At 33.7% G+C, this 20,514-nt stretch overlaps 2 protein-coding genes across 2 annotated transcripts; both read right to left on the bottom strand.

The window, feature by feature from the left end:
• Positions 1-710: 710 nt before the first annotated feature.
• LOC117907891 (bet1-like protein At4g14600) lies at positions 711-9,973 on the bottom strand. The gene is made up of 4 exons (XM_034821570.1): positions 9,726-9,973; positions 9,449-9,572; positions 8,661-8,717; positions 711-2,123 (listed from the first exon to the last, which is right to left on the bottom strand). Exons 1-4 carry the CDS (start codon positions 9,782-9,784, stop codon positions 1,962-1,964), a joined length of 402 nt encoding a protein of 133 aa, XP_034677461.1. The 5' UTR covers positions 9,785-9,973; the 3' UTR covers positions 711-1,961.
• A 2,333-nt stretch (positions 9,974-12,306) lies between these two features.
• Positions 12,307-18,440, bottom strand: LOC117907448 (serine/threonine-protein kinase PEPKR2). Its single transcript, XM_034820992.1, has 4 exons — positions 18,227-18,440; positions 16,962-17,746; positions 13,588-13,884; positions 12,307-13,429 (listed from the first exon to the last, which is right to left on the bottom strand). Exons 2-4 carry the CDS (start codon positions 17,731-17,733, stop codon positions 13,092-13,094), a joined length of 1,407 nt encoding a protein of 468 aa, XP_034676883.1. The 5' UTR covers positions 17,734-17,746; positions 18,227-18,440; the 3' UTR covers positions 12,307-13,091.
• Positions 18,441-20,514: the final 2,074 nt, after the last annotated feature.

Below are 20,514 nucleotides of genomic sequence, written 5' to 3'. Positions count from 1 at the left end.
TTCTTCGATGGGACCCCTAAAAAAGATTATTCATTACCTTGGTAAGAGTGGTGGAATCGTTGTTTGATTTTTATTTATTTTTAATATCCTATTTCCTTAGATTAGTACTCGGACTCGTATATCAAAAGGTCAGTATGAAATTTGAAGGAGATAGATTCTTTCAAATTAAAATTTGTAATTGAAGTTACACAAAATCGGAGTCGAAAAAGGAGATAGGTTCAATTTGAAAAGTATTCTATTAGGGTAACTATGTTAAATTCATTTTGTTTTTGTATAGTACAAAAAACGAATTCTATTTGTGTATGTGATATCTCCATTAATGAATATTAATGAAACTCTTAAATAATATTAATGGTTTTCATTAATAAGTATTAATGGAAGTCATAAATAATATTTAATTAATAAGATTATTAATCCATTTATCCTCAATCCAAACTCGTGAAAAAAGTGTTGGATTAAATTCACATGCTTGTTGTCTTATCAAATTTTGCCATCCTTACGTTTCAACCACAACAATCTTAAATTATGTTTTCTTCTAAATGGTTTTTTTCCTCTTTACTCAAAATAACGTCTTATGACAAAATGGAAATCTTTGTCTTCTAAATAGTTTTTTCTTCTTCACTCAAAATAATGTCCCATGAAAAAATGGAAATCCCAAACACGTTGTTTATAAAACTTCTACTTATAGGGGATGTAAGGGCACAAGAGTATCACATGCAAGGTTTTTATCACATGGGTACAACAGGAAATACATTAACGAAGACTAAGATGGTGAAACAGTAGTAGATCAGTTACCATATGCATTATCTCCATTGTAAAATAGAGAAACACGTATAGTAGAGATGACTGATCCTACAAAAACCTAGCAGAAATTAGCTCATTGACTTGCTTGGGATCTGAAGCCCAGAAACTAGGAATGACAGACAAAGAATCAGATTGAAGCATCAACATTTAGAGGATAGTATCAAGTTACATCACCGCAAAATTTGAAGCTTCAGAACAACATCCACTCGCAGGAGACTCACCTACAGTTGAGAACATTGTCATTGTCCAAGCAAGCTGTATGATAAACCATAACTTTGAGCTTCCATGTCACATTTTGGGTGATCCCATGAACTACTTTGAAAACATTGGATGCTTCAGTTTTTGAGTGAAATGATACCCAACAGCAATTCCAAGCAATTTAGACATCAAAACAGCTCACTCATAATGCTTGATATGAGGAAAAATTCACAAACAGAAACACTAGAGGTTTAAAGGCAAGCATTGACCTAGTTAAAATAAAGGAAAGAAGTGAACTGCATATAGACCATCATTTGTTTACCCTTTCAAACCCTCTAGATTCCAGTAGCCAATAAAAAGTAATTCCTTCTCAAAAGTTTTCTTCAGGTACATGATATAAAAAGGTTGGATCAAAGGGTAAAATAAAATAAAATAAAAACATTATGTTAATCCAAAAAATGATGACAATTGTATAACCAAAAGCAAGACAACTCAAAAGGAAGACACAGGAGGCCCGCAATGTCCTCAACCAAGCAAGGTTAAGTCAGCTGACAGAAACCTCCAAGGGCGCTATTACCAAGTTGCAGCTGAAATCCAGTTCCTATGTATGCTAGTTTCCTCTTTTTATTAGCCATTCACAAGATAAATTTGCATAACAAAGCCTAATAAGAATTGAACAATGCTTCCTCATTAGAGAGATCATTACTCGCAGACTAGTTAACTCTAGTATGTGTTTAATATATAACATTCTTTCCTTTGCCAAGCAAAAGTTAGAATTCTAACTGCAGTATTGGAAGATTAAACCAAGCATTTTAAAAATGTTATAACAACTGACAAGGTAATTGGGGAAGGATTTACAGTGGAACTCCATTTCAACTTCTGGCCAGAGTTCAGAATGAACCTTTTGTCCAATCAGCGGATTCTTTGGTAGAGTAGGGGCACAACAAACTCAATACTCTTCATCTTCTGGAAATTTTAGACCACAGGTAGATTACCGTGAAACAAAGTAGTGCAAAAAGAACCACATGGATGACATGGCTTGATCCCTCCTGGATGATGCTCCTTTTCAATTGCCTTAAGTTGTTCTTAACCCCTGCTTCAGCTCTGACCAGGGTCATTTGCTGTTATGGACCAGAGAAAATAAAGCTTTCAGAATGCAGTCCTGCCGTCACATCAGGGGGAAAGGATGCTAAATTGCTGACATATATGCAAGAATAATCCACCTCCCCCATGCTTATATGACAAAAATCATGGATAAACTAGTCAAAAAATATGCCACAGATGGACTAAAATTAAAAAAGAAACAATAGGCTCATTAACATTTTTTTTCCTTCTAGAATTTGGAAAAGCTACTTAATTCAGGGTTCAAAGCATTGGCTGGATCTTTCCAGAATGGTCATTGCTGAGACAATACCAAGACCCAATATAAGATTTTCCAAATGCAACAGAAAATCAGTCAATACAGCCAAGTCATAGTGTAATTATGACCAAGTTGTGACTGATATGACCAAATTTGCACCATGGTGTTGAGCCTGTGTAAGTTCCAAAGTCATATCGGTGTCACATCATTCAATTTGAAAACAACTGAGAAATTATGTGTTTCAAGTAAAAAATTAATCACTTGCAAAGTAGAGTTCTGAATTCTCAATAGTATCATATACAGTCCAAGCATATTTTATGATTGTTTAAATATCAAATATGTTAAATATATTTTTATTAAGTTGTGCATATCTAATTGTGTGTGTGTGTGTGTGTGTATTTGAACTTTTAACTAGCATATTGTAAGCATCACTTGATATCAATCCACGATACCACAATAGATCCATCTCAAGATCTCTCAATTCAATAATCGATACTATGACTTTGAACCAGGTTTGAATTAACACCAACAGACCATCTCTATTCTCTTCAAAAAATAATAATGAATACATAAAACCAAAAATAGAAATAAAAAACACCTTCCATCCAATACCTACCTTTTTCCTAGCAGACACGGGGAACATGAGCAATATAAGTGATTGCTCTAATCCAACCCAATTAGGCAAACTATTATTCCAAACATCACCATGATCTTATAAATAAACTTTTACATTTGAGCACTTTCCCCAAACTCTCGTGAGTAACTCTTCTCTTATGGGGAAGTTGAGGTAGGCTTAACTAAGGGTGCAACTTGGATAGGTTAACCTAATCCAACTTGACCTTTAGGCAAAACATGGATAATCATTTTTAATAGTGGGATGGGGTTTGCTTTAAGTTTGTTCAACCTGAAATCAATGTAGATTGGATTTGAGCCAAGGTTTGGATAATTTAAGCTTAACTCAAACCTGATTCAATATTTTTATAATATTTATATATTATCTTTCTTTTTTTAATTTTTAAGGAAAAATATCAAATTATAATTATATCGTATACCTTTTCATTTTTCCAAAAAGGTTTACAATTTTTTTTTTTTACTTTTTTATTATTATTTCAAAATTTTGTCCCATTTATTATTTAAATTTTAATATAAATATATCAAAAAAATTAAAAACATTGTGGATGGATTTTGAATTATACAACAATCCAAATCTAATCCAATCAATCGAATTCAATTCTAACTTAGAAAAACGAGCTTGGGTTGGCCTTGGATTGAATAAATCTAGTAAGAGGTTAGGTTAGGTTACTCCCAGATTAATTATTTTTCAATTCAAGTTATGTTCGGGTTAGCCATCAACTTGATCCAACCCGCAAAATTACAACCCTAGGCTTAAATCATGCATGAGCGCTTCTTATATTTCCAAAGTTCCAACAGACTTTATTGGCAAACTAGTAGAGACTTCATAAGTTTTTTCTTGTTCTTTTTTCCAAGGTTTTGAAAACCGCACTAGATCAGCCAATCTAGCCAATTAGACTGTCAATCGGCAACCTCTCTAGCCAGATCGTCAACCAACGTCCTCTTTAGTTAGACCGTCAACCCGCAGCCTTTCCAATTCAGTTGGCTAAAGTGAACCACTTATGAGTTGGATCGATGTTGAACTGTTTGAACCAACAACACCAACTATTAGGTTGTCAAGCTAGACAAACCATTCGATTCCTTGAAAACCAGTCAAGTGTTGTTTGACCACAATGATATTGGCTCCCATCACCTCTTCAACCAACATTACTTATGACCTAACCCACCAACAAGCAATTCATATTCTTTCGATGTGGGATTGATTGTAAGGTAAGGAAAAGAAACTTTGTATTTTAGAGGACTTGAACCACAAACCTCCAATTGTAATAACAAGGATTGGACCACCAAGTTATGCAATCTTTTTAATCAATATTGTTGTAAACTAAAATATATATAGCAATATTAATATTTATATTCATATTTATTTTTATAATAATTATATATTAATACATATGAAAATAATATAAATTAATTAATATAATAATTTGAATATAATTTTCTTTTCATCTTAAATATATCTTCATACTTAAATATTATACATATTCTATTTAATAAAATTTAAATTATGTTTATCTTTATCATTTAAAATATCAAATATAAAAAATAAAATATTATAAAAAATTTCAACCACCGGTCTTACCATTGAACCATGAACCAATAACATTTCCGATTAAATGTTTGGTCTACCCAAAAACATTGTTTTTTTCTATTTGATAGGTAAACCTTTTTCCATGAAAAGTAACATAGGCAAAGCAAAAGGTTTTAGGTCCTACACTCCATTCAATTTTTGTCATATAGAACTCTCTTTAATAGCCACCTCCAACTGCTCATTCAACTGTGAACCTACTGTATAGAATAAAAGATTACGTTTACAAAGATCAAAGAGCCAAGGAGGGATACGCCAAGTGGGTGACCTTGGAAGAAACTCATTGGAGACAGCTGTCAAGGGAATTATGGCTAAGGGAAGGGGATAGAAATACGGGTTACTTTCATCAAATGGCAACTGCTCATCGAAGAATTAATTCCCTGGACAGAGTCAAGATAAATGGGGTGTGGTTATCAGAGGAGCAAGAAGTGAGGGAAGGGGTAGCGAACGCCTTTCAACAACTGCTCTCAGAAAGCTCAGATTGGAAGGCGGACATAGGGGGATTGCAATTAAAGCAAATCAGCCAGCAAGAAGCGGAGTTGCTAGAGCTCCCTTTTTCTGAGTCTGAGGTTCAGGCTGCTTTAATGGATATGAATGGGGACAAAGTCCCAGGATCGGACGGTTTCACTACGGCTTTTTGGCAAAGCTGTTGGGATTTCGCAAATGAGGAGATTTTGGATATGTTTAAGGAATTTCATGAGCATAATTCGTTCCTTAGGAGCCTTAACAATACGTTTCTAGTCTTGCTACCGAAGAAAGGGGGGGGCACAGGACCTTAGGGATTATAGACCCATTAGCCTGTATAAATTGTTGGCTAAGGTGCTGACCAATAGACTTAAGAAAGTGATAGGAAAAGTGGTCTTCCCCGATCAGAATGTGTTTGTCATGGGGAGACAGATTCTAGATGCTTCTTTAATTGCAAATGAGGTGATTGATTCATGGCAAAAAATGGGAGAGAAAGGTCTAATTTGCAAATTGGATATTGAGAAGACATGTGACAGCAACTGGCAGTTTTTTATGAAAGTTTTGCAAAAAATAGGGTTCGGGCCGAAGTGGCTGGGATGGATGTGGAGTTGTATACCTACAGCCAAGTTTTCAGTCTTGGTGAACGGAGTGCCAGCCGGGTTCTTTCCGAGTTCTAAGGGGTTGCATCAAGGGGACCCCCTTTTCCCCTATCTTTTTGTTATGGGAATGGAAGTGTTGAGTGTTCTAATTAAGAGGGTTGTTGAAGGGGGTTTTCTCTCTGGGTGTAGCATACGGCGAGGTAGAGGACAGGTTGTTAATATTTCACACTTACTCTTTGCTGATGATACAATCGTTTTTTGTGAGGTAAAGAAAGAACACATAACACACTTGAGCTGGATTCTCTTTTGGTTTGAAGCTGCTTCAGGGTTAAGGATTAATTTAGCCAAGAGTGAAATTTTACCAGTCGGGGAGGTGGAAGAGGTGGACGAGATGGCAACGGAGCTAGGGTGTAGGGTGAGACAACTGCCTGCAGTCTATTTGGGGTTGCCATTGGGGGCGCCTAATAAGGCCTCTTCCGTGTGGGATGGGGTGAAAGAGAGAGTGAGGAGGAGACTTGCCCTATGGAAACATTAATATATATCAAAAGGTGGGAGAATTGCATTAATAAAGACCACAATGGCTAGTATGCCCTTGTATCAAATGTCTCTCTTCCGCATGCCAAAGACAGTGGCAAGGAGGTTAGAAAAGTTGCAAAGAGATTTTTTGTGGGTAAGGGGTAATCTGGAAAAGAAAGCCCACTTAGTCAATTGGGAGGTGGTTTGTGAGGTTAAGGAAAAAGGGGGTGATGTAGGACAACCCTAGGATGGTTGCCTACACTCAAGGGTAGGTGGGCTAGGGTTTTATTTTTAGGGTGTAAGGAGAGGAACAAAGAATAAATTTGATGGTAGAGAAAATTATAAGATAAGAAATAGAGAGAAAGAATAAACAATGAAGAAAATATGGAAAACCTTAGAGTCTCACTAAGGCCTTCTATGAGTCTCACCTAGAAGAAAATCAATGGAGTCTCACCATTGAGGGTTGCAACCTTGCAATGAAAGAAAGTATAATATTATTCATCAAATTCATTTCTTTGATTTACATTGATTAGCCTATTTGTAGGCTTCTCTAAGAAATCCAAAGTCTATTAGGACTCTAATAATCTATTATGATTTTAATTCTAATTATAACATCCAAAGTCTATTAGGACTCTAATAACCTATCATGACTCAAATTCTAATTATATTATAACTCAACTAGCTAATCCTAATTAGACTCCAACAAATATTAATCCTAATTTAATTCCAAGTAATAATAATCCTACTTTAATTACAACTAATACTAATTCCCTTTCTTGATATATATCTTGAATATTCATCCTCATCAAGGGGGCTAGGCTTAAGAAAGCTAACCCTTTTGAACAAAGCCTTGCTTGGTAAATGGTTATGGAGATTTGCTTGTGTTAAGGAGGATCTTTGGAAGCAAGTGCTTGTGGCGAAGTATGGGCAAGAGGATCTTGGTGAGGACAAAGAAGGCAAATGGGGCGTTTGGAAGGAGATTTTGAAGGAGTCTGCTTGGTGCTGGGAAAACATGGTGTTTAAAGTGGGAAAAGACACCAAAATCAGATTCTAGACTGATCTGTGGTGTGGATGTACAGTGCTGTCACAAAGGTTCCCGCATCTTTATGCTTTGGCTATGCATAAGAATGCCATAGTGGAAGAGATGTGGGACCAGAACTTCGGCCAAGGCGGCTGGAATTTAAGGTTTCTTATGAACTTTAATGATTGAGAATTGGACATGGTAGACAATTTACTTCTTGTTTTGAGGGGGCATAGGACTACTTTGGAGGAAGACTCGGTTTTTTGGAAGGATGGGAGAAACGGGTAGTATAGAGTCAAGAGAGCATACAACCTGTTGGTTAGCCTTAGTGCTGCCGTTTTCCCAAAAAGTAACGTTTGGGTGGATAGAGTTCCAACCAAAATTGCGTTCTTCGCGTGGGAAGCCGCTTGGGGGAAGGTGCCTACTCTGGATAGGCTCCAGAAAATAGGGTGGTAGCTTTCTAATTGTTGTTTTTTGTGTGGTTGCGAAGAGGAAACTGTAAATCATATTCTAATACATTGTACAGTGGCTAGAGTGTTGTGGGATATTGTTCTTGGGTTGTTTGGCGCTCAGTGGGTTTTTCCAGAAACTATAAAGGAGGTCTTATTTAGCTAGAGGGGCTCTTTTGTGGGGGAAAAAAGGAAAAAAATTTAGAAATCCATTCCGTTGTTCATTAATTGGATGGTTTGGAAAGAGAGGAATAGACTAACTTTTAGGGGGGTGTTAGCAATTCAAAAGCTTAAAAATTCTTTTGTTTGTAACTTATAGAGTTGGGCTAAATTGTATATTGGTGAAGAACCGCCCTCCCTTATAGATTTTTTGGAATGGTTAGCTTCCAATTAAGGGATGGTGAGTTTTTTGGTTTTCTTTCTTTGGTTGTGAGGCCTTAGCTGCCTTGTATACTCCCTGTATGCTTTGTGGCTTTTTACTTCTTGTTATTCTATGCTATGCTTATTTATCAAAAAAAAAAAAAAAAGATCAAAGAGTTTCACAAACATATGAAGTAAGGTGAATGTTTGGTATTAAATAACATCAAGTCAAGGAGAAAGATGCCACCATTAGCTTTACACCTCGGATAATTAAATCTTACATTCAGGCATTAATAGCAGGACATTCATAGGTATGTTATTTGTTATCAGGTACAATTAGATGTAGGTATTTTATTTGTTGCCCAATGTTCAGAAAAATTTCCCTAAATTTTCCTAATAGCTTTGTTTGAATCTTAAGGAAAGGAAAGGAAGAAAGAAACAAATAAGTGTTAAACACTACAATACTGAGTTGAAATTTCATGTAGCAGATCTATCATCAAATTAGATGACTTAATTTATAATTCAACATGTTGATGATATGATAAAGCAATGATTCCTCCAATCATTGTCAAAATATCTAGATTTCTCGCAGGAAGTATTTAGACCAAAATTCAGTAACAAAGAATCTAACAAGAAACCTCCAAGCAAAGGGATAGTTGATATAGCATACCAATTTATTGATGAGATCATTCTGAAATGTTGCTTCTGACTCTATCTCTTGTGCAACCTGCATAATCGTAGTTTAATAAGAGCCAAGAAAATTTAAAAATGATAATAAAGTTTTAAGACAACAATTGAATAATGAGATTAAACACATATATAAGTTTATTCAAACATTATAATGATAAGAAAATGAGGGCTCCTAACCGAGGAAGTGCATGCAACTTCTAAACCATTCTAATAATACATGGATTTAAAACTTGTCCCCGAGAGTTGACAATACGAAGACAATAATTTGGTCCTGGGTTTCTAGAAAAGTGACAATTAGAGGTCTTGATAATCTTCAAAATGATGGTCTATCAGGAAGAACGCAGATTTGATCTTTTCCCAGATGAGCTGGTACCAAACCGAGCAGGAGAGCATACAAACATCTATTCATCAAATTTAAGTCATTCAAAAATATTTTAAGCAATCAAATACAAAATCACAGCATAAACAAGTGAAATCAAAGAACAAATACGAACTACAAACATAGAAAATAGCTTGACTGAACCTTTTGATCCCAATGAGGTTTTTGTTTTCTTGTTCCTGAAAAAATATACGCCACTCAAAATCTAATTTTCTTTTCTCTTCTTTTCCTACAATTAATAGACTGCAGAACAGATGCACCAAGCCGAACCAAAAATGGCAAATAATAAGAATTTAACATTTCTCCACAAATACATGTATCGATCACAATACTGCCAGTTCCATCCAACGAATATCTCGAAAAGAAAAGGGCGAGAGAGAAATAATTACGCCTTTCAACTGCCGAATCTGACTCCGGAGACCGGTGATCTCATCGTCCAAATCTGCGTTCAATGGATCAATACGCAATTGAATTTCATCAGAACCAGCCGCCGCTCTCGTGGTAAGACCTTCTCTGCAGTCAAGGAGCACCACCCAAAATAAAAATAAATAAATAAACAAATAAAATAAGAAGAATGCGAAACCCTAAGTTTCGCTTATGAGAAATCGCGGAAAATTTTATTTCCCTCTCTCGGGAATCAGAAGGAATGAAAGTTGCGGGGAGTACCTGGATCGATAAGGATCAGCGCCATAATAGGGAGCACCTCTGTGTGAAGTGGACGCCATGGAGAAGAAAGGCAGCAAGAGAACAGAGATCCTAGAAGCAGAAGAATCAATTTCAATCTCCAATCAGTACGTTAGTGTTGAATATATAGAATTATTGATTAATGCCGACGGTGATGTTGTCAAGCCAGGAATCCACCCTTCGCTCCGGATTTAGATAATCAAAATCTTACGGTGTGGAATTTGGAGCCCTTGGACGGAATTTAAATACCAATTACCAAGGGGCAAATGTTTTCAAATTCTATAAGGAAACATGTTGTTGCTTATTTATCTCTTAAAACATTCAACTTTGGGTTAATTATAAAATAATTTGGTTTGTTTTTACATTTTTTTCCAATGACCTTTTTTAAAAAATAATTATAAAAAAATTTGAAAATGGTTAAAAATAAACTATTATATATAAAAATATTTTTAAAACATATTTAACTATAAAAGTGTGCTATGAATTTCATGATATTTTTATATCAGATGCTAAAAACACATTTTTTTCCATTTTAAAATAAAATTTTCAAATTTTCAAAGAGGTTTTTTGTTCTACAAAAAATTATAAAACAATTTTAAAAATTGTTTTTTAAAACCATTGTTAAAACCATTATCAAACAAATCCAAAAAATTTGGTTGTTACTGATTGAGAGCATGTGCATGTGAATAAAAAAACTCATAATATTTTAGTTCATAAAATATGTATTTTTAAGTAATATATATATATATGTGTGTATGTATGTATTTAATCATATGTGCCTTTTTTTTTTTTGTCTTAGTATCTTTGAATATTTTCATTCTAACATCTTTGAACATTTAATAATAACGACTTTATGATATTTTGTATAGTTTATATGCAAAAAGAACCATCGCAACCATGAGAATGACAATAATTAGAATTGATAATAAAAAAAATAAGACTTAATATTAAAAGTTATTCACAACTTAGTTGGAGGCCAAAGAAAGTTATGATTTGGAGAGTTTAAGCCATTAGTGAGATACCATAATGGAGGAGTTAGAAGTTTAAGTTTGGGATACCACAATGGAGGGGTCAAAGTTCCAAATTTGTGTCAAATGGAGAGTTTTTATAAAGTGTAGACTTTCTAAAAAATAACATAGGCATGCAAAGGTTGGATCGAGATTAGCACTTAAGTGCAAAGGCAAAAAAGATATAAGACTCACTTGTTGAGTAAGGATGACAATCGATCTTAGTAATCTAATAGTGCCAAATGGATGAGTCATCGCTCAACAAATAAAACCTACTCTAAGAATAATAAGTTTATCTTCCCCAATAACTTACATCAATAGTAAGTTTTGGTACCTTAATATCCGACTCTTCACCAATTGGGGTTACAGTGTTTTTTTAATGGGATTGTTCACCCTTAAAAATGGTATGCGAGTTGGGTTTAACACGTCATAAAACAATTTAATCCATATCCAATGTAGGCATTTTAGTATTGAAAGAACTTTATCCTAATATTAGAGAATCAAGAAGGATGCATTTAGTGTGGGCATTAGAGCATTCTGAAGACCTTTTTCCTAAATACCAAGGGACTGAGAATGATGCATCTAGTATACCCACAACAAATGTTGGGTAGCTAAATACGGAATTGATAATTATCAAAAGCATGATAGTAAGTCCACCTCAAGATGAGTGCTTTTCTATTCCTAGTTACTTAGAGCCTCATAGTACGACCAAGAGTCCTTTCTCAATTAAATAATGAAAAGATAAAATGTATAAAAAATTATAATTTAACTATAAGAGAAAATATTGACAAAGATTTCCCCTTTTAACCCATAATGAAAATAAAAGAAATAAATATATTAACAACAATGATCAAAAGAAAAATTTTTACCCAATTATATTTAATACCCAATTTACTCATGATAAAATAAAAAATAATTTAAAAAGTGAAGGACACCTGGCTACTCATCCACCACAATTTCTCAAAAACTAAACAATTTTAATATTTTTTTAAATAAAAAATAAGCTAAAAATTATAAAAGTGTGACAATGGAACAAGATGGATTCAATATTGAAATTCAATTTAATTTTTTTAAATATTCAAATACTATAAATAATCGAGAATAATTTAAATGGTAACTTCTAAATAAATAAAGAAGTTGAAGTTGAATAGCTCTATGGTATTAATAGGTAGAGTTCATTTAAAAAGGAATAGATAGGATAGGTTACACTTGGATGGTTTTAATTTGATTTTAATAATTATAAAAAAATAGATAATAAAGGTACGTTAAATTATGATAATTTAATGATAAATTATAAATAAAAAATGTGAAAATTGAATAGTTATACTATATTAAATAAATTAATAGAGGTATTTTGGGAAGAAAATAATTAATTATAAAACACTTTTTACTTTTATAGTCCGACGATAGTAATGACCAATGTCATTATGTTTTAGAGGTACAAAATGAAAATATATCTTCCATGTTTTAGAGGTACGAAATGAAAAGGCATTTTCTGTGTCATTATGTAAAGACATTATGTTATAGAGGTAAGGTATGAGATGAAAAGACTTATATTCCACCTTCAATGAACTTATGTTATACAATTGTTCATACTTTTAATATAGATTCACATGCTAAAAAAATATTGAAAACACATCAGTGAAATTGATTCTGATTCTCATATTCTGTCTAGATCTAGTGTTTCAGATACGGCCTCTACAGACTACAATCGTCCCGTTGGACCGTGCTGAGAGTCGCTAAAGGCCCACACAAAAATAGCGTCGTTATTTGGTGCTCACAGGCCCAACGTTAATTGCACCTGTGAAGCAAACAATTCCTCACCACCACCTCTAAAACCACAAAGAATCATGGGGAGAAGAGAAAGGAATTCATCACCTTCGTTCGCTTCACTGCCCACGCTATGTTGAGGAGGTGGTCCACATTCTGGATCTGCTCGATGGTCAAATCTATAAATACCTGATCTCTTCCATCACCCATTTACTTGACAACTATCTCACTGAACCACATTACTACACTACTATCCAAACCCAAAATATTGGACAAGTCAACGCAACCCTCATTCATATTATTTACAAATTTGTACATGAACCACCCATTGATCAGGTTATGGTTATTGTTAAGCTAAACGCAGCAAACTTAAAAATCAAACAATTGAGTCTAAATTCCAAGGTTTGCAAGCCTGAGTTACCACTTTGTTTCAGTTATATGTCAGCTCGTGGTCATTCACTTCAACCATTAAAATTGCATCATGACAGGTCAACTTCGGATCCCCAACTGAAAAAAACCGTGGAGATATGATATCAGTGGTGTCAGTCCGTCAGCTGGTGCCGTTGAAGGATCAAAATGCTTTACATAGATTGTTAGCCTTCATGTTAGAAGAACACTGCTGCTGTACTGGGCAGGCTGGCTCACACAGTCTGCTCCTCTTTGGTTTGGAGATCCTCACATGTGAAATTGCCACTGCCAGGGCATCAACTAAGCCAGCGTCATCCTGGTCTTCTGACTTACAACTTGAACTTCCAGAAAAAGAAACTGGACCCAAAGCATCACCTAAAGGGCCACCTCGTATCCTACGTCTATCTGACAGCTCAGATGCAACCTGTTGGCTCTTCACTTTGGACTTGATGGACAGTGTATTTAATGTACGCTCAGTGAAGAACAAAATCCATGGATGTCCTGAGACAAACCCATCAAATTATTACTCAGTGCTATGAATCATTTAGCATCAAGAACTTTGTCAAAAGACGTGATGCAAAAATAGATAAAATAAGGGGTAAAGAAAACCCAATAAAAGCAGACAGCATATGCTTATGAATAATGATTTGGGAACTTACTTAGTACTTCTTCTGCTGTTATCCTTGCAGAAACATCCCTTGTCAGCATTCGCTCAATCAGATCCCGTGCAGGTTTAGATATTGACTCCCATATTCCCGTGTGGAAATCAAGCTTCACATTCTTGATGGCCTCAAAGACCGCTTGTAATGAATCACCTCGGAAAGGGAGCATACCAACCAAGAGAGCATGTAGGAGGACACCAGCACTCCAGATATCAACTTTCTCTGAATAATTCCCTAATAAAACTTCTGGAGCAACATATGCAGGACTTCCAGCCAAACCAGACAAGCTTTGACCTGTGGTTAATAATGTTCATTTAATAAGATTCAGGCAAAGCTATTGCATAACTTAGAAGTAGTACGGAAAATAATGGGGCAAATTTCCTGTCAAAACATGACCTCTTAGAAGTTAGGGACGTAATCTCAGTCAGCAAAACAACATACATATGCTACCCATCCAAGTGCAAGGCACACAAAAGCATTATTCTTCACAGCCAAGTCTATATCATTAAAATGGTAAAGCTTATAAGTTCTGTAATGGAAACACTAAGCAGCTTAAAGGAAAAGTTATTAAACCTTTTGATGGGCTTAAAGGGTTGGGGCAGTGCATTCACTACAATACATGCAAATTTGTGATAATATTTACATAGTAGAAACAAATTAAAAAAAAAATTAATATCCACTATGAAAAATCATATCATACAAGTAGAATAATAAACACCAAACATTCCAATCAAGAATTTTCTCATGTTAAATATCTTTTTTCTGTAGCTGAATCATGGAAGATAAAATAGAACACGTTGAGATTCCAAAATGTACACCATGGATATGATATACTCCAAATCTATTGCATTTTTTGTATTGTTTTTTTAAATGTGATCTCCATAGCACTGTAAATCTTCGCTTGTACCTGAAACAGGTCCCAAATAAACACAAACTTGGATTCTCAAGCACTGCAACCTAGGCCTCCAGGACTGCAATTCTAACTAACCCTTTGATGACTCATGTATCACTTCCAATTTATTGATACTGTAAATCATAAGATTAATTTTCTTGAGGAAAGGAACAATGCAATTCATTCACCTCCCTAGTATAGGTGGATCATTGCAGAAGACTTGGGCCACTCCCCATGGATAACTCAGCATAAAAAAAAAATTTAAATATCAAACTCAGTCTGGGTTATAAGATCTCTCTTGATGGGTAAAATTTTTTTCCCTGCTGGAACTCAACACAAGAACCTCCAACCATCCCTAACACAACCCCAATTGCCAGGCCTAAAAGATTAATCTGGGATATAAGATCTTGAAGAGCTGAGGGCGTTTCTTTTTTTTAAAAAAAAGATGGGTTTTCATTGACCTAATAATTTGCTGAGGGCCTTTCTTTATTGCTTGCAAAGGTAGATTTTCAACTTCACAAAACTCAAAAAATGAAATCTTAAAAAACTATGGGAACATCCTTTTCAGTAGTGCCTTTCTTTATAGAAAAATGAAAATGTGAACACATCTTTGAAGTTTCCTTGAAACAAAGCCATTTTTAAAGAGATTTTTAGAAAACTAGTTTCCAAAAATTATATTTAAAAAAAAGGGCATGTTTTCATGTCATTTTCACCTTTCAGGTTTTGCAAGCCCTAGCATGCTGAAACCTTTCTCAATGGTTTGCATATAGATAGTGCAAGCTTAAATCATGGAGCACCAAACCATTCTCTTAAGAATTAAGATTACACCAAACCTGAAATTTTTTTTCTACCAACACATTTTTTAATCCCATGCTAGAAACCCAATCATGGATTACTCAGAGTGATTATGATTTTCTTGCTACTGAAACCTTCCAGTTATTAATCCATTACAAATCCCAGATCACACCTTTCCAAAATGAAAAATCAGGGAACATGCAACATAGAGCTTTCAAATTCTGCAACAGAATAAAAGGCAGGTTCCATGATTTCATTGATTGGTTGGGGTCGATTTGAGGGAGGGAGTAGTTTTTTGTTTTCTCTTCCTTTTTTTGGCGCTTTTTGGCAGCCGTTGTATACATTGTGTGTACTTTAGTGCGTCCTTTTTGGCACTTTTCAATACTATTCTCATTTACTGATAAAAAAAAATGGCTTGGGAAACTTTCTAAATATATGGGCTGTAAACTCCCATAAATCATCTTCAACACTCACATCTGGACAAAGATAGCATCAACCAGTAGGCCCAGAAGAAAATAGAATTACTACCCCTCATGATCTCCACATAAACTGACTTTGACTCTAATGGACCCAAGTTTCCAAATGATGGTCATTCACTTTTTTTTTTGTTTTTTTTTTTTTTGATAGGTAAAAAGAAAAGTGTATTAAGAAAAGAGATACCAAAAAAGCACCCCAAAGTACACAAAAGAAAATGATGGTCATTCGCTTATGTTCGTAGGGTTTTTTTTTTCCTTCTTTGGGTTTGGGGAGAAAGGAGCAACCCTATCCTGAATATTATCACGAATAGAAACATCTAAAATGTAAGCATATTGAGATGTAAACATATTTCCACAACCTTGAGAGGCAAGTAGATGTCATCGAGAGTATAACACAATAAACACACAGATAAGAGCATTTTACCACAGAGATAATTACAGGCAAGAATTAGTTACTTTCCTGAGAAATTGGGAAAAACAGTCATCATCACAAAATTTCAGTAATCAGCAGATCCTTAGATAAAATACAAGATCACTTGTGGCATCTTTTTTTAGCATCATCTTGTATCAGGAAGGTTGATTGACATTGTACTGCAATTACAAAATCATAAGGCATCTAAAACAATCTTCTAATAATAAATGTGAAAAAATACATTTTTTTTATGCCTCGATTAAGTGGCAAAGGGGGCATCTTGTATCAGGAAGGTTGATTGACATTGTACTGCAATTACAAAATCATAAGGCATCTAAAACAATCTTCTAATAATAAATGTGAAAAAATACATTTTTTTTATGCCTCGATTAAGTGGCAAAGGGGGATGTGGGAGGTCCTAGGTTTGATCCCTGGTAGGGAACAAAAAAGGGGAAAAAATATAGCCTATAAAAAGAACTAGTGAAAAATACATCTCTCAACAGGTTTATTATCAAAGATGAGTTACCCACATACACATAGCAACAGTTATCAAAATCAAGGGTTTGTGATGTGTGATGACAAATCATACATTTTACAAGTTGAAAACTATAGTAATAGCAATGGCAATAAGTGTCCATAATGGTGCAAACCCACTGTACATAGCTAGACCAAATTTAAGAAAGCTTGATATTATCTACAGCATCAATGTAAGACATGCAAATGCCTCTAAATTAAGTACTGAAATGCAAATCAGTGCAAAAAAAATAAGCAGAACATGCAGGTGTCATATATTTACCCTTTGCGACCCTCATGGCTAAGCCAAAATCAGCAAGTTTCAACTTTCCTGCAGCTGTAAGAAGAATATTCTCGGGCTTTATGTCTCTGTGTACAACCCCCATATCATGACAATACTTGATCACCAAGATCAATTCCCTTAATATATTAGCAGCCCGGTGCTCTGAATACTGCCCTTCTTCTACCATCTGATCCACCAATCGCCCCCCAGAGCACAATTCCATCACAAGATGAAAGCATTCAGGATCCTCGTACACTGCCCGCAATGTCACAATACCGGGATGGCCAGATAAATGCTGCATTATTTCTACTTCCCGATGAACCGTTTCCTCTCCCTTCTTCAGGGTCTTACATGCAAATTCAACTCCACTAATCCTACTCCTGCACAACCAAACTGACCCGAATTTACCCTGACCAATTGTTTCACCCAAAGCATAGTCATTCTCAATTTTGTTCTTCCTACCCATTTGCGTAGCCACATCAATGCACCCTATCTTCCTCTTAAGACCTCTTCCAGATGGAACCAATGACGAGATCCCACATGGAGGCACGGTGGCAGCACCAGTGAGTCGACTTTTACACGAACCAACAGGTTCAACTTTACCCACATCTTCTTTGCACTTCTTCCTCAACCTTGCATAATCTTCCAATGAAAAATGGGACCTAACAACTGACAAATCCGATCCAGAATTGCGAGGATATGATGACAAAACCCCAGATTGATTCAAACATGTATCAGTTTCACTTCCTTTTCTCTTCCTCATCAACGCCATCACAGGGATTAACCTACGATTTCATCAAAAAGCGAACCACGCCATATTGAATTATTCACTAATAAGTTATAAAAAAACTTCTCCATTCCAATGTCAAACATAAACAGCTCAGTAAGAAAAATCAATTCAAACATACCCTTGCCCCCGTTTACTTTCCGAGAAAATAAAGGAAAAAGAAAGTAAATCATTCAATCCATCACTGTCTGTCCTTTAGGTTTCTTGGGAATGATAAACACCAACTCACTAAGCCAAGTCATTGCATCAGGCTCCGCTTAGTGGAGGCTTTAGTTTTCCCGGGTCCCAAACAAAGAAAAAGGTTATGATTCCAAACTCAATCCTTTTCTTTACTTAATCCGTAAACTTTCTCAGAAACCAAACGAATCATTATAAGTTCAACATAATCAAAACTCAAACCACGTATTATCTAAATCATCAAAAGAAAAACGAAAATCGAACCACCAAATTTTAACAAAAAATGCCCAAATCTACTAACCCGCGAAGAGACACAATGCTCTGCCGATTTCATAAACGGAAAAGATAGGTATACGAGAGAGATATACTGAAAATATACGATCGGAATCGGAGATTACGTAATCGTGGAAAGGGAATATAATCAGAGAGTGAAAACCAAAACCCTAGAAATAATAGAAGAATCGGTTCCCATTAAGGATCGATGTGATCGAATTCCGCACAGACCAGCGAGCGAGGTTTTGTGACCTTTGTCTTAGCCTCGAGTGTTTTACCAATTTACCTTCGTCACGCGTGCCGCACGTGTGTGTAAACAGGTTACGCAAGAAAATTAATTTTAAATTATTCCGAAAATATATAAAAAAAAAATCGTATATTTAATTTTACCATAAATTAACTATTCTATTCATGGTATATTATTTTTTTTAAGGAAAATAATAATTTCTTGCTAGTGAAATTTAAGTTTGGAACATGTATGAATATTTTTTTCTCTTGAAAAAGAATCCATTTGGAAACTTTACTTTTACCCATAGACTTGACTTTTTGACTTGGATTGTAAGAGGGGGAGAAGTTCAATAGTATATTTGGAAGTGTTTTTAAGATTCATAAGAGCTTTTTTGTTTTTAAAAACAAAAAATAATAATAATTAAAAAATTAATTAAACAAAAGAAGGTGTTTTCTGATTTTCTTTTTTGGTTTTTAATAATATAATTTTAATTATTTTTCTATTTTTTAAAATAATTATATAAATATAAAAATATTAAAAATAAAACACTAAAATAAAATTTATTTTTAAAATGCAAAAAAAATATTGATGACACTTCAAGCCTCAAATAATTTTTTATTTTAAAAAACATTCAGAGTCTATTTAATAACAAATACAATTTTGAAAAGCGGTTTTGAATACTTGAAAATTATTCTTTCATATTTTGTAAAGTAAAAGTTTGTTTAAAAACCTAAAATATTTTTAATTTGTTTTTAAAATATATTTTATGTTTAGTGTTTTATTTTTAATTAGTCAGTATATTATATAATTATTTTTTAAACCAATTTTTAAAAAATAAGCAAATACAATCTAAAACAATTAAAATATATTTTTTGAAAACACTTAGTTTTATGTTCTTAAAAGCAAAATACATAAACCAATTTTTTATTATCAAACATATTTTTAAAATTTTTATTTTGAATAAAAAAAATATTCTTCAAAATAGAATCTAAAAATTGATTTTTAGTATTTTTATAATCTCTAACTTTCCAACCGTAATATTTTACTTTTTGCTTGTTCTTAAAAATGATTAAGGAAACCACTTTTCTAATGATTAAGAAAGCCACTTTCTTTATGATTAAGAAACCCTCTTTTTAAAAATAGAAGCAAACTGTTTTCATTGACTTAATTGTCAACTTTTATGGAATATTTGCATCTTTCATCTACTTAACAATTGTAATAAGAAAATGGAGAAAAAAATACATTGCCACCCAACAAATTTCTTCCAAATTAATTTTATATTTCACTTAATATTCTCCATTCATTATGCAAGATCTTGAAATAAATTTTTTGAAATAAATTTGTTGTCTATCTCGTATTTCATGGACGAAACACAAATAATACTTGATTATCAAATTTCTATTTTATTTTTTAAATTAAATATTTATTAAGAGCAATTAATTTTCATGCAATAACGATAACCCATAAGCTATAATGTAAAACCCATAAATAATCTCTCGAATAATTTAGTAAATACGAGAAGACGAAAAATTAAGTTACTTGACCAAATGCATTTACTCACCAATATTAGAGTGGTTGCACTTCTTAGATTTTTAGTTGTTGATATTGAAGTCCCACCATTTTTCAATAAAAATAAATTCATTTTATATTTGAAAAATCGTAGTCTCCCATGGTGAAAAGTCGCAATTGTAAAATATTTCAAAAACCCTATATTCAATTAGGTGAGTTTTCAAGTTTTTAAACACCTTAAAAAAATATTTATAGGATAAAACTATAATTTAAAAATAAACATATTTTTAAAACTTACCAAAAATAAATTTTTATATTAAAAAGGTAAGATAAACCAAATTAGAAACTTTACGGGTTATAAATGATTACTTACCTTAAATTTTACTATCATAAATAATTTAAATTTGATATAGATTCTTGCGTTTTTTTATATATACCGAGAATCCCCATTAAAATACAAAGTAATTTTCATCAACTATAAATGGCTATTTATCTTAAAATTAATGATCATAAATAATTCAGAATCCAAATATAATGAAATTTAAAATTGTCCTTATATATATATATAAAGAATAAAA

Source organism: Vitis riparia, chromosome 18 (genome assembly GCF_004353265.1).
Source record: "Vitis riparia cultivar Riparia Gloire de Montpellier isolate 1030 chromosome 18, EGFV_Vit.rip_1.0, whole genome shotgun sequence".
NCBI lineage: Eukaryota > Viridiplantae > Streptophyta > Magnoliopsida > Vitales > Vitaceae > Vitis > Vitis riparia.
The sequence above is the reverse complement of the archived record's forward strand: the minus strand, read 5'-3'. Positions and strand labels throughout refer to the sequence as shown.

Coding starts and splice junctions, on each gene's coding strand:
- LOC117907891 (XM_034821570.1), bottom strand. CDS start 9,784: ATGGCGTCCACTTCACACAGAGGTGCTCCCTATTATGGCGCTGATCCT. Junction 9,573..9,725: donor GCTGATCCTTATCGATCCAG/GTACTCCCCGCA, acceptor CCTTGACTGCAG/AGAAGGTCTTACCACGAGAG. Junction 2,124..8,660: donor ATGATCTCATCAATAAATTG/GTATGCTATATC, acceptor GGTCCATAACAG/CAAATGACCCTGGTCAGAGC.
- LOC117907448 (XM_034820992.1), bottom strand. CDS start 17,733: ATGGCGTTGATGAGGAAGAGAAAAGGAAGTGAAACTGATACATGTTTG. Junction 13,885..16,961: donor AGCCATGAGGGTCGCAAAGG/GTAAATATATGA, acceptor TATTAACCACAG/GTCAAAGCTTGTCTGGTTTG. Junction 13,430..13,587: donor AACAGCAGAAGAAGTACTAA/GTAAGTTCCCAA, acceptor GGTTTGTCTCAG/GACATCCATGGATTTTGTTC.